The 19,047-nt window shown below is 36.1% G+C and overlaps 1 protein-coding gene across 5 annotated transcripts in view; it reads right to left on the minus strand.

The window, feature by feature from the left end:
- STK33 (serine/threonine kinase 33) overlaps positions 1 to 19,047 on the minus strand; it is a 135,639-nt gene that overhangs the window by 33,060 nt on the left and 83,532 nt on the right. For 4 of the 5 annotated variants that reach the window (XM_019728473.3, XM_019728455.3, XM_019728439.3 and 1 more), the window contains 6 exons: positions 18,883 to 18,996; positions 16,579 to 16,683; positions 12,157 to 12,295; positions 8,662 to 8,750; positions 6,757 to 6,841; positions 1,194 to 1,269 (listed from right to left, as the gene is read on the minus strand). In XM_019728473.3, coding sequence (XP_019584032.2) covers positions 1,194 to 1,269; positions 6,757 to 6,841; positions 8,662 to 8,750; positions 12,157 to 12,295; positions 16,579 to 16,683; positions 18,883 to 18,996 — 608 coding nt within the window. The remainder of the gene's footprint in view (positions 1 to 1,193; positions 1,270 to 6,756; positions 6,842 to 8,661; positions 8,751 to 12,156; positions 12,296 to 16,578; positions 16,684 to 18,882; positions 18,997 to 19,047) is intronic. The other variant, XM_074335951.2, reaches the window with a different exon arrangement.

A 19,047-nucleotide genomic window follows, 5' to 3' on the forward strand; every position in this document is an offset into this window, starting at 1 on the left:
GAGAGTGTACAGTGAAATCTTCAATATGACCATAAAACTAATGTTGCATCAACATAAAAATGTTCATATTCACCAAGAGGCAGAACAATGGTTACTAACTTTTCAGAACACCTCTTAGAAAATTCACTTTAATTCAATTTAACATATATACATATACATATACATATACATATACATATATATATATATATATATATATATATATACACACACACACACACACACATATATATACACATATATATACACATATATATATATATATATATATTCAGCACTGACTACATGCCTACTATTGAACCAGATACCAGGGGTGCAAAGATGAATAAGATCTCTGTCCTTCACGGAATTTAGAGCAAGGAAAACAGATGAAATACACACAATATAGTAATTATATTACAATATGATAGCTGGTTTTTGAAAGTGCAAAGAGAATACAGAAAAGTGAACAATTAATTTTATCAGACTTGTACATGTGCAACCCTTCCCAGTTAAATATTCTTATTTTACTATTTTGTTTTTCTTTCAGCATTACTGTTTTGCATGCATTTTGTATGTTGCCTGACGTCGTCTGGGAAAGCATACATAATGCATGTAGTGACTGCTGATGTGGAGCAGGAATTAGGGGAACTAGAAGGTGTCAGGGTTTGACCTGGCCGCACCGGGGACAGAGTTTAGTAGAGAAGAGCAAGAACATTCTAGGTAGAAGGAACTGTATGAGCAAAGACCCAGAGGCAAGTGATGCAGGGGTCCTCGGCTGAACCTCTGTCTAGTGAGTGCCCATCCCTCACACATACCCGGTCCACAGGGTAGCTCTAAACCAGAGTCCAGTATCTCCCTCTACCTGATGAGCTACAAGTGAATCTCTTGAGAAAATACAAAGTAGCTTGGTTTGTAGCAAAGGATCAGGGAGGTTTTAAGGCCAAGTTTCTCACTTTGCTCAGATCATACAGTGCGTTGTAGCATTTACAGATCAATGAAAGGCAAAGCTGAAAGTTATAAATTTATAGTGTTTAAAAAAAAAAACCCTAATGGATGTACTCGGAAACTAATAAGACAGCTTTTAGAGTGACTTCCCAATTGTTTTTCAGTAGCTTTTTAAAAACCATATTGTTTAGGTTTAATTGAAAATCTATGAGATTCTACTGTCAGAGACCATTCATTTTAAACTGTACATTTATCAGGCTACTTACAAAATGTACATTATGACACCTATGCTCCAAATGTCACACTGCTGGCTATAGTCGTGGGCATTGATAACTTCAGGGGCTGCCAAACAAGCAGAAATAAAAAAATATTAATAATACAATAAATGACTTTTAAATGCTTAAACACAAAGCATGAAAAATGTGCTGATGTGCTGTAATTTATTCCCCCACAGGGAGAAAGAGAACCAACAGCAGATGTTAAATGAATAATGTACAGGCCTTAACAATCGATGTCACTGTACCCTCACTCCTGTCATTTAGCTTCCAACGGAACGATGGCACAAACTATATAACTAAATGTACAACTACTCTTGATTCCTTTGAAATTGTTAAGAAATGATTTTGCAAAGATTGTGTAGTTATAGAAGACAACAATCTGTTCTTTTCAAAACTAGAATTGAATATGTGCCTTAAGTGGATACAATTTAAAGCGATCTGGATTCACAGAAAAACTCAGATAAATGGTTATAAATCACTTTAGTAAAATATAACAATAATAATAATAATAATAACAACATCACAGCACTCCCATGACAGAATATGAATTATTTTCCACGTTTTCTAAATCACAAAACTAAGACAAAGAAAGAGCCCCTACAGCATAACTGGATGAAAAAGCCAGTTAGTCACAGGTAAGGGCTAGCAGCCGGGTCCCCCAGACTTCCCACCTCTGTGATTCTCAAGTTACACTGCGTTCATGGTCTTTTTAAAGTAGAACTTTTTTTTGTTTTTAACTTTAAGGTAGCACATTTTTTTAATGATTAGATGTTTTATAATGGTGGCTTTTAAGAAAGTCACATAATGACATTTCAAGAATATGTCTATTATACCTCTACAGCAAGGGATCAATTATCTTTCTTTGAGGAAACAGGAAGAATAAAACAGTTATAAACATGAAAATAAAATATGTGTATATATTTCAATAGAACTCTAAAATTTACAAAGTACTTTTGTATCAATTATGTTATTTGTATAAATTAAGTTAAGGATCTTGTGAGATGGGTATGTAGGCATTTGACTCACCGTGCCCGTGAGGAAACTAAGGTTCAGATATATTAAGTGACTTGCCTCAAGTTACAAAGGTGTTTTTATTTTGGAAAACAGTTTCAAGCTCCCCCACCTACACACACACACACACACACACACACACACACACACACACACACCCTTTTATACATACTAAAAGCAAATGGAATTTCATTTCCTCTGCCTCTGGTAAAAGGAACTAAAAAGCTACAAAAAGGAGTCCAAAGGTAAAGCAAAGAAAGAATGAAAAAAGGCTTAATTCTAGATAATTAAGAAACTGAGTAATTTGTCTCTAAATCACTGAAAATTAACTAATTAACATTTTCCTTTAAGCAACTACTTGTATTCTTTAACTCTACTTAAATGCTTTACATACTGAATCATTCAAGTTCAAGTTGCTCTTTGGCCGCGTGTCTATGACAAGGGCAAATTCTGGGATTAGACTCTAAGAAGGCTCTCCCACAGGTGCATCACACACGGCAGGGGCCCAGATTCCCCGTCCTCACTCTTTCAGAGTCATCTTACTCATCAGGGGCATTTCTACTGCGCTGTCATCACAGCTCTCCTAGGGAGGCAGAGGCCAGAGTAACTGTGCCAAGGAGCCATTTAGGAAGTCAGCAAGCTCTACAAACCATCTGTCTCCCCTCTTGTTCTCTCACTTGTTATCAGTGTAGACAACTAATAAGCAGGCATAAAACTCAGGGTGCTTGGATATATTTTCCCCATGTAACTACAGACCAGATGTCGTTTGCCAACAGGAGGATATGAACAGAATCTAAAGCAGTCTTTTCCCAAACAAGATAAAACAATTTTGAAACTTTCTTCATCAAGTAGGCAAAAAAACAATGAACTAGGTATACTCCTCACCAATAAAAATGAATAAACTACTGATATGTCTCAAAATCATTACATGAAACTGAAGCAGACAGACACAAAAGAATATACAGAGGGTGCCAAAAATATGTACACACATTTTAAGAAAGGAAAAGAACTGTATTAAAATTGTAATACAGTCAATAGCATTCATTTGACTAACGCCATCTTTTGAGCAAACGTCATACTACACATTGCTACCATAATTCAATTCAACTTCAAAAAGTAATACATAGGTAACATCTCTTAAAATGTGTGCATTTTTTTGGCACCCCTGGTATGTGTGATTCAATTTATGTAACGTTCTAGACAAGCAAAACTAAGCTTTTGTTGGAGTCTGGATGGGCATTGACTGTGACGGACACAAAGGTACTTCCTGGGGTGACAGAAATGTCCTATATCTTCACGGGGGTGGTGATTCTATTATATAAGTATGTACATTTCTCAAAATTCATTGAACTTTATACTTAATGTTTGTGCATGCTATTGTATGTAAACTATATTTTGGTGAAACAGATTTTAAAAAATAAATCTACTAAAAGTACAAGAGAATTTCTCAAAGCCCTATCTTGGTGGATGACTTTAATCACCCTCTTAGAAATCAAGAGAGGCAGCCAGCAAACTTAAATTAACAATATGGATAATGTGAATCACAAAGGTTTCACATTTGATTTTATAAACATACACATACAGAAATTTTTATGCTCAACAAATCAGGAATATGCATCTTTTCTAAATATCCAATGCAACATTTACAGAAACAAATCATGTGTTCAATCACAAAGAAAATTCCTAAAAGTTGGAAAAGCTTTAAGTCACAATTTCCTACTACAATGAAGAAAACCAGACAGAAAAACCAAATGGCTAGGGAAACTAACACACTCACATGAGCAACAAACACATCCCAACCACCTAGAAAATTCTAAAAGCACTTCTAACTAATTCTTGGATTAAAGAAGAAGAGTAAAACTAAAATTATAAATGATTAAGAAATGAATAACAATTCGGACACTGTATCTGGCAAAAGAAATGGTCAAAGCACTTAAAGGAAAATACAGAGAGTGCCAAAAAAAAAATGTATACACATTTTAAGAAAGGAAAAAAACTGTTAAAATTGTAATACTCAATATATGCCAATAACAAAAGATGAATACAAGTCATGTGTATACATTTTTTGGGCACCCCCGGTATATAGTCTTAAATGAATTTATTAGAGAATAAGACTACAAATAAATAGGCATTTAGCTAAGGAAGTTAAAAAGCAAACCAAAAGAAAGTAAAACGAAGGAATTCAGAAAGATAAAAGCAGAAATTAATGAAAAAGCAAACCAAATAACATTAGACATAGTTCTTTCAAAGTCCCAGAAATTGACCTAACCATTAACAAATGTGATCAAGAAAAAAATAATTAGTAGTATTATTATTACAAGAGCTAAAATTGAACACCAAGTGCCATGTACTGTGTTAGGTACTTTACATATATTTTCTCATTTAACTCTCATGTCAAATAAGAAAGATATTATTACCATCCTAAATACGTTTTCTCCCCCTTCTCTGTTTTATTTTTCTTCCTTAGCTTTTCGAACAAAACAGATATTTCAGTTTTTTTACTTTGTTTAATGTTTGTGCCAACATGACATTTTTACATTTTATTCACTGTTGTATTACCAATATCTAAACCGTGTCTGATACAAAATAGATCCTCAAAAAGTATTTGATAAATGAGTGATATTATTCCTATTAGATGATGTAGAAATTGTGACAAAAGCAGTTACATTGTTTGCCCGGGTTAATCAGATAGTACCGTTAAGTGGCAGAGCTAGAATCCTGAGTTAGCCAGGTGATGTCAGAGGCCATATTACCTCGCACTGCCTTCTTAAAAAAATATTAGGAATCAATAGGGGGATATAACCACAGAGACATAGGAGAATCTGAAAATTAAAAGTGGATATAATATACATATTTATGCCAATAAAACTTCAAATCTCAGTGAATAATTTCCCAAAAAACATAAATCAAAAAATGACTCAAGAAAGTATCAAAAACTGAATAACCTACTATAAATTGAAAATATAATAGAAACTTCATCCCACGCCCCCCAAATGGTACCAGGACTAAAAAATTTTGAGGGGGAGTTTCATCAATATAATACATAATTTCTATCACCTACATGGTTCATGAGCATATAAAAAGTAAAACTATTTTATTTTTTAAGAGAGGCTAGCATAACTCTAACATCGAAAAAAGACAAGGGCAGCACAAAAGAAAGCTACACTCATAGAGCCTAAATAAAATGGTGACAAACTGAATACAGCAGTATGTTAAACAAAGTGGGGTGTAATTTAAAAGTGCAAGGATGGTTCAACATTTTGAAAAGCTGTTTCATTAACAAATTTAAAGAGAAAAAATATATGATCACCTCAATAGGTACAGATTTGAATAGACATGCAATCACAGAAGATATATAAATGACTAATAAGTAAAAAGATGCTCAACATCACTGGTCATTAGGGTAATGCAAATTAAAAACCACAATGAGATTACTTCATACCCATTGGAATGGCTATAATTTAAAAAGATAGGGAGTATCAAGTGTCAGGATGTGAAGAAACTGAAACTCCCATACATTGCTAGTAGGAAGGTAAAATGTTACGGCAACTATGGAAAATCTTGTGGTGGTTTCTTAAAAAGTAACACGTAAATAATATATGGCCCAGCAATTTTCCTCCAAGGAAAGTGAAACAGTATGTCCACATAAAAACTTGTACATGAATGTTGATAATAGCATGATTTATAATAAATAGCCCCAAACTGGAAACAATTCACAGGTCCATCAGCTACCAAACGGATAGACAAATTGTGGCGTATCCATACAATGGGCAAGTGTTCAGCAATGTAAAGGAATACACGCTACAGATACAGGCCACAGCCAGGATAGCTCAGAAACATTACGTTAAGGGAAAGAAGCCAGACATAAAAGACTACGTATTTTATAGTTCCATTTGTATGAAATGTTCAGAAAAGGCAAATCTAGATGGACAAAAAGATTAGTGATTACCTGGGGCTTGGATGGGAATGAGATTGAGTGAAAATAGGCATGAGGCAACTTTTAGGGGTAGAAATGCTCTAAAACTGGACTGGGGTGATACAACTCTATGTATAATGTATGAAAAAAATCATGGAATGGTACACTTTTATGACATTTAAATTATATTCAGTAAAGCTGTTAAAAATCACATTTAGAAAAATGGGAAATTATTGCTTTACAAAATATCAGTGCTCTTTATGAAAAACAATTTGATGGCAATGAAATTGGATTAAAAAAATGGAAAGAAGCAAAACACACACACACACATACACACGATTTTAGCATGAATTAACAAAAATACTAATTAAGTTTGGGGTATGATCACTTAAGAGAAAAAAACAACCATAAGAAGAGCCCAGAGAAACAAAACTTATAATCTTTGAAGGTAAGAACTATGAGAAAAACGCTAAAACACCTGAAATCATTTGACCTAAAAAAGGAAACGGTAGCTTGATCAGGGCCAATATGTCATCATGGCAAAATCAGATTGCTCAGGTCTTAATCCACATTAGTTGCTCTACTTTCTTATATAGAAAAATCATTTTCAGTCTACTCACTTACCCATATAGATAGGAGTCCCGCACGTGGTCTGTAGCATACCTTCACTCCTACCAAGCTTCTTCACTGCTAAGCCAAAATCAGTCACCTGAAAGAAGAAACTCAGACAGTCACGAGTTCCTGTCCCAGAGTTCACTCATTTTGAAGGTAGGATTTTATAATTGCATTTAACGCAGGGATTTTTGAGGAGGGAGGGGCCTTACTGTATTACTAATAAAGACTTTGCTTTCCCTCCCCACCCACCCCTATGTGTGAAAAAGAAACTTGGTAAAGAGAAGCTCCGTTTCTCAAATCTTGAGAAAACACCCAGGATGTCGATTATTCACTCCTTCTAATTAAAATCACCAGTTCAACATAGAAAGTTGTATCTTGAAGGAGTCACTTAACTTTTTTCAAATAAAAAAGTAATTTTTAAAATTCTTTCACTGTAAAATACATTACGTGCTTAGTATGCTCATTATCTATTTTTCTAATTCTCAAGCTATGTCCCAGTTTAACACACTGTTAAAAATGCAAATTAGTATCCTTGTCAGCACTCCCAGAAACGCCCCCTTTTTATAGTTATATAAAAACACCATCTCTGATAAATACTATCTTTTCTTTACTATTATTTCCTTTGTGTTTCTAGAGTGCACTAATTAAAACGAGTACACTATTAAAAACTACAAAAAGCAAATCAACAGGAAAAAATATATAGTATGACTACAGATACACTCGAGCCCTACTCCTGCAACTGCAGTCTCTCTGCTCAGTTCTAAATCTTGGTCATTAAACATTTGGTTATTAAATATTCAGTATGTGCCCTTGGTCTTATCTCCCAAGTTGCAACAGCCTTGGGCTGAAAGCAGAAAAACAGGAACATTTATTGATCGTGCAACCAAAGACAGGTTCTTGGTCCATAGACACTGAATGCAGTTTCCAGCGCCTTATGGAGTAACAAAAGTTCCTATCAACGTGTGATATCACCATTCTTCTAAACAGATCAATTAATTTCTACAGGAGTTTTCACAATTATCCCACATATCTTTTTCCATAGAAAATCTATTTATATCTCAAGTACACAAAAGGTTTCATGATCCTATTCAGTTCTTTGGAGAACACTTATTCCTTCAGTCACCAAATATTAATTGAGCACATACTATGTTTCAGGCACTACTCCAAGTACCAACAGTGAATAAGACATACACAATCCCTGCCTTCATGGAGTTTACAATGGAAATATTCAACAACTTTTACTCAGGTAAAACAAAGTACCGTTAAATCTGTTTATATTAATAGGAACTTAGCATCTGCAACAGAGTGAGTTATTCACAGACATTTTATTCCTAAATTAACACATTCGTGTATTTTGAAAGCAGCCACTATTAAAGTGCTAAGTAATAAATAATGTATCCTATCATTTATTTGACATTAAGGAACACTTAATTTGAATAAAATCTTCAAGAATAAACACTTGGCACATTAATTGTGCTTAGGACATAAATATTAATACCCAGGAAAATTTTCAGTGAGAAATACAGACTTTAGCATTAATTTAGTATCAAAGGCACAGCCAAGGTGTGGTTTTTTTTTTCTTTTCTAAATCTGTAACACATTTACATCAAATTACCAGGCATAATTTTGAAATTAATTAGAATTCAGAGCATCTGTTTGCTTGCTATTAACTAATGATTTAGAACTATCCAAATGAATATGTACTTAAAAAAAATTCAACAGCACCACTTAACTTGTAAAATTATTCTTGTCAGTTATAACGTCTTTTGTGAAATTTTTATTATTTTTATCACCAGACACTTATTTTCTGGCTTCTCAAAGCTTCCAAAAGGTGTCTAAAAAGAGGATGTACTTTGCCACTTTGTAATCAAACTGTTTATAGGCAAACATTTACCATTATTTCTATTATCTTACCTTTATGTTTAAGTTCATTTCATTGTTAGCATCAATAAAGCTGCTTTTAACCATTATGTTTTCCAGTTTTAGATCTCTATGTACTATATCTACCAAGAAAATAAACAACAAATGAAATGAAATGAATAATGGAAAAATAATTAGAGGGGACACAAATACAACAACTAAGTATATTTGACAAATTAATGTTCACTGTTAAAAAATTTGCAGAGGGCCAAGCATAATTCTGCCCTGTTCCATTTCCTTTTTTTTTTTTAATTAGTTTCAGGTGTACAAAGCAATGCAATAGACATTTACACCATTTCCTTTTATTCAAATCCGTTTGCTCCACATTCCTAACCTTATGCAGCCATCTTCTTAGACTCCCTCATCTCTCCCCCATTCCGCTGCTCCCCCACCTGGCTGCTGCTCTTCATGACGAGTGGCCTGGTGAGTGTGGAAGAGGAGCCTGTGCAATGTTAGGTATTCCCAAGAGGAGGGAGATTACTGTACCGTGTTTCCTCTAAAATAAGACCTAGCCAGACCATCAGCTCTAATGCATGTTTTAGAGCAAAAATTAATATATGTCCCGGTCTTATATTATATTATATAAAACCCAGTATTATATTATTATATTATATTATGACCTGGGCTTATACTATATAAGACCCAGTCTTATATTATATTAAAATAAAACCAGGTCTTATATTAATTTTTGCTCCAAAAGACGCATTAGAGCTGATGGTCCAGCTAGGTCTTATTTTCGGAGAAACACGGTAGTTACAATCCTAGCAAGGTTTCCCATAGCCTTAGATGATCCAATACAGGATTGCTTTTTTACTTCTATGTGTATGTTACTCCCAACATAAACATTTAACATACTGCAATTTGGCTCCATCTATACAAACTACACTTATTTCAGTATATTTTCTTATAACATCAGCACATAATTTCCTACTCTTAACATGTTAATATAAACAAACAAACAAAAACCCTTGAGACACAAAATCTGCAGGTGAACAAGTTAGACCTCAGGTAGGATTTTTATGTACATGCAAATAACCATGTACCAAACTCTTCCTTTGCTAATAACTGAATCGGTTCATATCCATAGCAATCACTTCCCTAGACTTAAAAGGTTGTACGTGTAATTGCTGGAAAAATGTAGCTGAATGAGCCCTGGACTGGCAATTATACCTACCCATTTATAGTTCCTTTACACAGTTCCCAGTCTGTTTTTGGAATTTGTATTGTTTCTCTTGCTCTGCTTATTTCTTCTTACATAAATACCACACAGTTTTAATTAATATATCTTTATAATATGTTTTGATTCTTGGCAGGGCAAGTCTCCCTGCTGCCTCCAGTGTTCTTCTTATTGTTGTCTTTGCTGTTCTCACCCATTTCGGAATAATTTTATCAAGTCCCATTAAAAATCCTGTTAATATTTGTTTTTAATTGTACTAAATTTATAGTTTAATGTGGGAGCATTGAGATTAGCATAATATTAAGCCACTCATGTCCTGCCCTTGCAAAAATTGCTGTCCTCTGCCTGGAAATCCCTCCCTTTTTTCATCGGAGTTATTATTCCCCAGTGCAAGTTTTGCTTCCTCTCTGAATTCTTCCTTGCCTTTCCAAAACAAGTGAAGCCCTTATACTACTATTCTCCTTGCACTTTATATGTCTCTCTACTTGAGAAATTATCATGTTGAGTTACAATTTCTTTTCTACACTCAATCTCCCAGCAGGCTGAATTCCTTGAGGGGCAGGGGCCTTGTCTTTTCATCTTTGTCACTCTAGGACTGACCACAGTGTAGTAGACGCTCAGGAAAAATCTGCTGAATGAACCCCTGGGTTCCAGTACCAGTTCTGTCACACCTCACCATGTCACTTCCCCCCTCTGGAACAAAACTTTTTCTCATCTATAAAGTGAGAAGTTTCCAAAGTCACATGGAAGCCAAACTAACCTTGGAGGAAAAAAAGGAGGAGCATGAGGAAAAGCAGCAGCACAAAACAGTAAAGCAATTAGAATAATTAGAATAATTTTTAAATGTGGATTTTAAACGAGTGAAAACGATTCTGTATGCTACTACAATGATGGATACAGTCCTTATATGTAGAACACCAAGAGTGAACGCTAATGTAAACCATGACTTTGGGTGATTATGATGTGCCAGTTAAGTTCACCACTTGTGACAAATGTCCCACTGTGGAGGGGGGTGCTCATTATGGGGAAGGTGGTGTGTGTAGGAGCAGGGGGTACACAGGTGTCCCTCACTTTTCAAAAGTTCACATTATGCCACTTCACTTTTATTTAAAAAACTACATTTGTACCTGTTTTTGCTAACAGAAAGAAATCCAAAGAGGATTTTTGCTTTTATGAAAAACTGTGAAAAATGAAAATAGCATTCAGCATTTGTTTTGAATGAGCCTTTACAGAGGCGGCATGCACCCCATGCGGCAGCAGTGACACGGCCAAGCGCCTTTCCTGGGAATCACACTCAGCACCTCAGCATCGAGCCTCCGCAGCTGTGAAGTGTACCTGTGAGCACCTGTGCTTTATCTTGATTTATTTTGTGCATCTGTTCGCAAGATGTGTCCTAAGGTATCAGGAAGGCCTAAGAGAGCTCGTAAGGGGGTTAACTTAGGGTAAAACCAGATGTCATTAAGCATTTCGACTGTGGTGAATGAAATGAAGACACTGTGCCTCTTGTGAACTTGCCTGCATCCATGGTCTGTACTATTTACATGCAGAGATAAAGAATCTAGAAAGCTGTCAAAGTTGCTATTTGTTCTGCTAGGAGCAAAGTGGTGTCTTTTAGTTGGAATCTAGTAATGGATAAAATGGAAAGTCTATTGCTTGAGTGGATTCACGGCTGTACAAAGCATGGAGTGTATTTATCATATCAGTCCTGATTTTACTATATGTTAGTGTTATTTTAGGTGTTATTTGGAAGGTTATTTTTTGGGTGTGGGAACACTCAAAAAAATTTTCCATATAAATTAATGGTAATTCTTTGCTTTACGCCACTTCAGCTTACAAAAGGTTTCATAGGAACCCTCCACTTTCAGATAATGGGGAAAACATTTACGGAAAAGCTCTGTAACTTCTGCTCAATTTTGCTGTGAACCTAAAACTGCTCTGAAAAAACAAAAAGAAAAAAAAGCCTAGAATATATGATTTTTAATATTATTAGCATATAAGTGTTTTAGAAATTTTACTTTTATTATTAATTTGTCTATTTTTGATTTGCTAACAATAGCTGCTTTCCAAACTGTTGAACAGAAACATTCGCAACTCCATCCTTATCCATGCACAATGAAATTGTACACCTGCCTTGTGTCTAATTAAAATATATCTATAAATGAAGTTAAGAAGGAAAAAAGTTAATTTGTAAATGAAATTTTCCATAGCAGTAGGCATTATTTCTGTGACTACGAATCCTGAATACGATTACCCTTAAACAAAAGTGATATCTGCATTCATGGAATCAATGAGCTGGGTGAGCCTCGTCTTACCCTTATTGTGAAGATATGCTATAGCGGAGGCAAGACTTTGAATGATCCACCTTGTCTCATTCTCTGAGAAATGCCCTTTCCTACACAGAATTTCTTTGAGTTCTCCATCCTCACAGAGCTCCATCACAAGGTACATTCTCTGACATTATATATTTAAAAAGAGAGAGAGAGAGCAAATTATACAGTTGGGGATCTTAAAAATGTTATATATTACATATATAGCAAAAATATGATCACAATCTTAAATCATCAATCTATTCAGTCGAAAATATTTCTTATCCATCACGTACAAGATACTGTGCAGGATACTAGAGGAATAAGGCAGCATAAAGACATAGTCTTTACCCTAGAGGAGCTTACAGTACAGTTATAATGACAACATCAAGTGATAAGTATTAAGAGAAGAGGAATGAGATTACAGAGGAAGGGAAGCTCTGCCTAAAAACTGCTCACTGAGGAGGCGACATCAGAGGCAGGTCTGGATGACCGAAAAGGAATATATGGGTAGAGAATGTGGGCAAGAACACGTGGTATTTGCAAAGACTCCCAAGCGTGGAAAAAAACCCACTGGCTGTTGATAGAATAACTACTACCTCAGCGTTAACAGTATTCGGAGTTTGGTGGGGCAGAGAAGAGTGGCGTGGTGAGGGGTGAGGCTAGAAAGAACAGGTTGATACCAGGTTGTAAAGAGTCTTGGATATCACACAAGAGAGTTTGGAATTTTCCCCCATACGCAATAGGGAGCCACTGAAGATTTTTAAGCTGGTGCCTGGAGTTGGGGAAAAGGTACGCTATTATCAATTTTGCTTTTCTAAATGGACACTCTGTCTAACAGTAATGTGGAGCAGGGCTCAGCCAACTTTTCTGCAAAGGCCAGATCCAGACAGTAAATATTTTCAGCTTTGTGGGCCACGCAATCTCTTTTGTGAAAGCAGCCACAAACAATACAACAAAACTGTATTTATGGACTTTGAAATTTTAGTTTCATATAATTTTTGTATGTCATAAAATACTACTCTTCCACATTTCTTTCAACCATTTAAAAATGTAGAAAAATCTTAGCTCATGGGCCGTAAAAAAATAGGCAACATGCCAGATTTAGCTTGCATGCTGTAGTATGGTGACCTCTGTTTCTAGAGGGTAGATGGGAGGCACAGAATGGAGACAAGAAGAGGAAGAAGAAAAAGATGTGAAAAATACCTAGGAGGAAGAAACAGTGAGACTTGGTGAATAATTGGGGATGAGTGGTAAAAGCCAGAGATGAAATGCCTCTTCCGTATTTTCTGTTTCTGTCGATGCATATTAACTTCACTTTAGGTATTCCAACAGTCAAGTCATCTACTGAGTCAAAAAGATTCACTGTCAAGTAAAATGCAAGTCTTTTTCATTCCTATTGCTATTCAGTTGCAAAAGACCGTCCTTGTTTCCACTCTATTCTGTGCTGCTAGATTTTTGTTGTTATTTTTAAGATTTGGGGATCTGATTCTATTCTATAACCACTACGAATGCAACTTCTGTATCCTATCAGCAAGCATGAAAACAGAAAGAGAAGGTTAACACTCTTTTTATTGTCAGAATTCTGATTCACTAAACCTCAGGTTGCTTTAGAATTTCAAAAGTAACTGAAAAATTATGCAAAGTCTAACACATAAGCCAGCTTTTGAACTAGGCCACATTGTTTTTCAGTGACAGCTGTTGGGATCACTGGTACAGGACATGGTGAGTGAACTATGTAGAAGGAAAGGTTACATTAGCAGTGCTTACCATATAAATTGAGGCCGATTTTAAATATGCAAGTTGATGAAAGTTATATCAACCAATTTTGGTAAAAAGTCTTTTTATAATTATTAGAAATAACTGTATAAATCGGGAGAACATTTGGACGCACAAGAAACCCTAACATAGTCAGACTGCATGATCATTGCTAATAACACGGCCCAACCAATCAGTTAGCAGTTTCCACTCATCCTTAAGACATTAAAACCATCTTAAGGAAGGTCTAGGCATTGGTGTGAGTTGTGCATCAGGGAAGGCAGCATATCTGACATACGAGAATCAAGGGCAAGCTACACATACAAAAGATAATCACAGACGATGGGTTTTCTTTGCCTTCAACCTATGCTCGATTTGAACCTTCACTTGTGCCCAAGATGGGGTAACAGAGACCAGAGTTACCCTCCCTTCCTGAAACAACTGTGAAATAGACAAAATATATAAAACAATAATTTTCAGACATTAGACATCGGACAGGATAGGGCAGTGATCCCTGAGAGAGGCAAACCCTGGGATTATCCTAGCTTAGTATCTGGAAAGAGTTTCCAGGCCACAGAGCTGAGAGATGGAATCCAAGTAGAGCCCAGCAGTCTCCATGAATTGAGAAGGTGAAACTGGGAGTCCAGGAAGGCCGAGACAACTAAAGTTCACAAGGCAGAGCACCAAAGAGGAGAAAGCTTACACAGAAAACGCCAGAGGTTTGCAGCAGGAACCCAACGCCCCCCCCCCCCCCCCAAGTCTTCAGCCGAGTACTAATTAGCACATGTGAATGAGGAAACTATATGAAGCTGGGAAAGGAACCTTGCAAAAGGAGCAGAGAAAACACTCACTGGAGCTTACACATGACCAGGAAGAGTTTGTGTTCCTGTTAGTCAGAGTGGAAAATCTCATAGCTCATGGGGCATTGGGTAGGGGACTCAAAAAGGTTTTACTCCATTAGCAGGAAAAAATTAGCCCTAGACCAAAGCCTGCTCTGGTAGCCCCTAACAAAGCTTAAAGCAAGCTTCAAATGTATCAAACTATTTCCAAGCAACTTAACTACAATAAAGCTAAAGAATAGTTATAAGAACATAAAAATATCCAGCATCCAATAAAAAATTAACAGGCATATAATGCAGCAGGAAAATATAACCCATAATAAAGGGGGAAAAAATCAATCAATCAAAAGTGACCTAGAAATAACACACGTGATAGAATTAGCAGAAAAGGACATTAAAAGGTATTGCAACTACAAATAAGAAGGAGGAAATATTGACCCAAATCAAATTTCCATTGGAAGGGATTAACAGAAAATATGATGCTATAGAAAAACAGACTACTGCATCTGAAAACACCACAATAAAAACTATACTAAATGAAACAAGGACAGAAAACAGATTGAAAAAAATGAATAGAGCATCAGCAAGCTGTGGACAAAATTAAACAATCTAACTTGTGTACTTGGAGTCCCAAAAGTGGGAGATGGCATAAAAAAAAATATTTAAAGAAATAATGGCCAGAAATTTCCTAAATTTGATGAAAACCATAAACTCACAGATCCAAGAGGACCCATGAACCCCAAGTACAAGAAACATGAAGAAAATTACACTGAGGCACAACATAATCAAATTGCTTAAAACTGACGATAAAGAGCAAAACTATTCCAAGATTCAAAGATAAAAGAAATCACAACTCTAAGACTGAAGAGAAGACTTTTGGCATCACTGCCATATTCTGCTCCCATAATGGATAACTGTGGTTATTAAGCACTCCTAATGAATGAAGCATAATGCATAACACAAATTGACTATTACTGCCTTAGAGACTGGCAAAGGAAACAAAAGATAATAGCTAACATTTAATGAGACAGATGCTTTATATCCATCTTCCAATTTAATCATTCAATAAGCAAATGAGGGCAATACTTTTATTAAACCCATTTTACAGATGAGGAAACTGAGGTATAGAGAGATTGAGTAACGTGTCATAGTCTCATAGCTAATAAGTGGTAGAGGCAGGATTCAAATGCACAGGCAATCTGATTCCCGAGTCCACATGCCTAACCACTATTATTATACTCCGTCCAAGCAGAGAAACACCCAAACCCTCTGGCACTACATAATCTGGAGGCAGCATGGCAAATCCGCAGGCTTTAGAACAATTCTACATGAAAATTACAGGCATTTAAAGAGAACAATGGTAACATCTAGGGAAGAAGGAAGATTAAACATGTTGGTAAGACACAAGTGACAAAATATCTTCTACATAGTGCCAAATATATCCACGCTAACTTTATTATAAAGCTAACCTTGCAAAATTATGACAATATTCCAAGAGACTCTAATGGAGAAACCAAGGACCAAAGCAAAAGGAAAGTCACCTCTAAGGAAGCTTTAATCACTATTTGGTTGTGTATAAAGTTGTTTTAATTTTAAACATTTGTTTTCAACATGCTACCCAGAAATATCATGAAAGCCATCAATCTAATCATCACACACCTAATTATACAATCAGTAATAAAAGTCCTCCAGAATGTTCTCATCAATCTCCAGTGACAGACTCATGTCAAGGACTGTGCAACTGTGCCCCAGAGGGATGAATTCAGAAGGGAATGATGTTCATTTTATAACAATAACAACTTTCAAAATGCAGCACTTGATAAAGCTATACCTTGGGCGTCTCGAACACTTGTTCCAGATGTATGATGTGTTCATGTTTCACACTTTTTAGGATGTTCACCTCCCGTTCAAGTAATTTCACAGCAGAGCTTCCAGCCTTAAACAATGAGGAAACACAGATTTCACATACAAATGTCACTACTACATACCTCAGTATAAAAGTTACAGTTATTCTTATATTTTTCCTACATTTTCTTGAGAGTTTCTTTTTCAAAAGATAGCATGATAAAATTAAATTATACCCTTCTTTCCTTTGTCCAATTTTAAGTTATGTGTAATTTGGCTTCAAACTACATCTATTTCTCGGACTGTTTCTATAAATTAACCACAGTATGGTCTCTGTTCCCTCAAACAATTATTCAGAATTTTTTTTATTAGTTTCAGGATTTTTAATATAGTATTTGGCATTTCTTTTAAAATCATGTTGACCCTTTGATGTTAGCCTAATAAAAACAAAATCGACTTTCTAAGGAAATCAGTTGGAGAAGATAAAAACAAAATGTTTTTCTGTTTTGTTGTTGTTTTGTTTTGATTATATTTATATATAACAAAAGAAACAATAGGAAGTGAGATTCTACACTTAGCCCTGCATTGTACCACTTTCTGGTCCCCAGGCCTCAAAAATTAACTGAGAGAGAAAGAGAAATGCATATGTTGCCTTCCAACCAACCTCACTCCAACTTTATTTCCTTATATGTAACCTTTCACCATATCTGACAGCAAAAGGTAAAGGCAGGGAACACAAGGCCTTCAATCAGGGTGTAAGTAAGTGACTTTCTACAATGGCATCTAAGAAATTCTAGAAGGGCTTCTCCCACCCTCACCACCACCACCACTACCCCAGTCAACGCACCTATTGATATCTAAAGTACCATCACTATCTGCAGATAAGCATTGAAAGGGATAACAAGGTCTTATCCCTTCCTCCTTCCCCCAACTGACCCCGCCAAGTTTGGGAGAGTACATAATAGTTCTTAAAGGACTGCAAAGGGATTGATCATACAGCAATCTTTCCCTAGTTAAAATTTTACCTAGAGTCATCCCTGCTTCCAATTACCTTTCCCCTTTAATCGGTACCATCTCAGGAGTGAGTAGGAAACTGCCCACCCACTATGCCCTACCCAAGTAGGATGAAAGTCACATTTTAAGCTTATCCTAGAGGGTTAAGAGAAATAGTGACAGTGAGGAGTGAACTTCTGTCTAGAATAGCTATGGGAAATTACCATCGTTTCTCCTAAAACCCACCTTAATTTCGTTCCAAACTCCCTCCCCTAACGGCTGAACTTGTATGCAGTGCAGAAATAAGTTGTCCAATTCATACACTGCCTATGTAATTTTATTTTACTATCTTAGTGTCCTGTAAACTCTCAGCATCAATATGTGTGTACAAGATTATAAATTCCTAAAGTTGCAAGCAGGTATCTTGACTATGTAACCCTAAAACCTAGCCCCTAACCCTACCTGACACCAAAGGGGCAAAGGAAATAATATCCCATGTAGCACCACGATTCTAAAATTCTGAAGATTTCTAGAAAAGCTCTGGATCTCCCTTTATGAAGATTTCTAAATCTATTGATCTTTAAGGAGAAACGGTATATAATTTGCGATAGTTTGTTTTAAAGAATACATAAAACCTACTATTTTATTTTATATATGTACAACGTACCATCACAAACCTAAGCCCAGGCATAGAAATGTCTAAAAAGTTGATGAAATGGTCAGGTGTAAAGGAAACGCTTTAGACTTAGACTCTCCATTAAAAGAGAAGCCCAGGCATTCTCCAGCCAAAAGAAATGCAGTGAGGAATATGGGGATACAAGTAAGTAGCAGATAGTTGGGGGAAAAAGTGGTTCAAGCTGAAAGAGCAGGTAGGATGAATAGACAGAATAAGCAAACAACGAGGAAAAGGGAACCAAAGGAAAGGAGAGAACAGGGAAAAGTATAGCAGAACTACATCAGGACAGAGTCCCAGGACTCATTTCTGGCCAAAGACATCTCTAGCCAACAGCCCTACACTTATACAGACTGATAATCAGACGTGACCTTCAACTCCCACTGGTAAACTCTCCTATATTTGGTTAGATTGGTTATGTTAGTTATCCTTTCATTTGCCTTTTCCAGATTGCACTTGTCTACCCGAGTTCAGCCAGAAGGCTGGAGAAATGCTCACACCTCTCCAGGGGAACAGCCCAGACCCCGGCCTACAGGGTCAGACGCAGTTGTGTTCAAGTGAAAAACTGTGTTGCCTCCTGGCACTCTGCTCTCAGGGTGCTAATGCTAATATAATAAAACTTACCTTTTCCTTGTTCACTTTTTTAATGGCCCACTTAGTTTCTGTTTCTTTGTCTGTCGCTTCAATGACCATTCCAAAGCTCCCTTGTCCCAATACTCTTCCAAAAGTATAGATTTCCTAGATAAAAAATAAGAGTTCCTTTGTCTTTCTCTGCCATTCATCAGGTAT

Source organism: Rhinolophus sinicus, chromosome 14 (assembly GCF_057876585.1).
Source record: "Rhinolophus sinicus isolate RSI-liver-muscle chromosome 14, RSI-T2T, whole genome shotgun sequence".
NCBI lineage: Eukaryota > Metazoa > Chordata > Mammalia > Chiroptera > Rhinolophidae > Rhinolophus > Rhinolophus sinicus.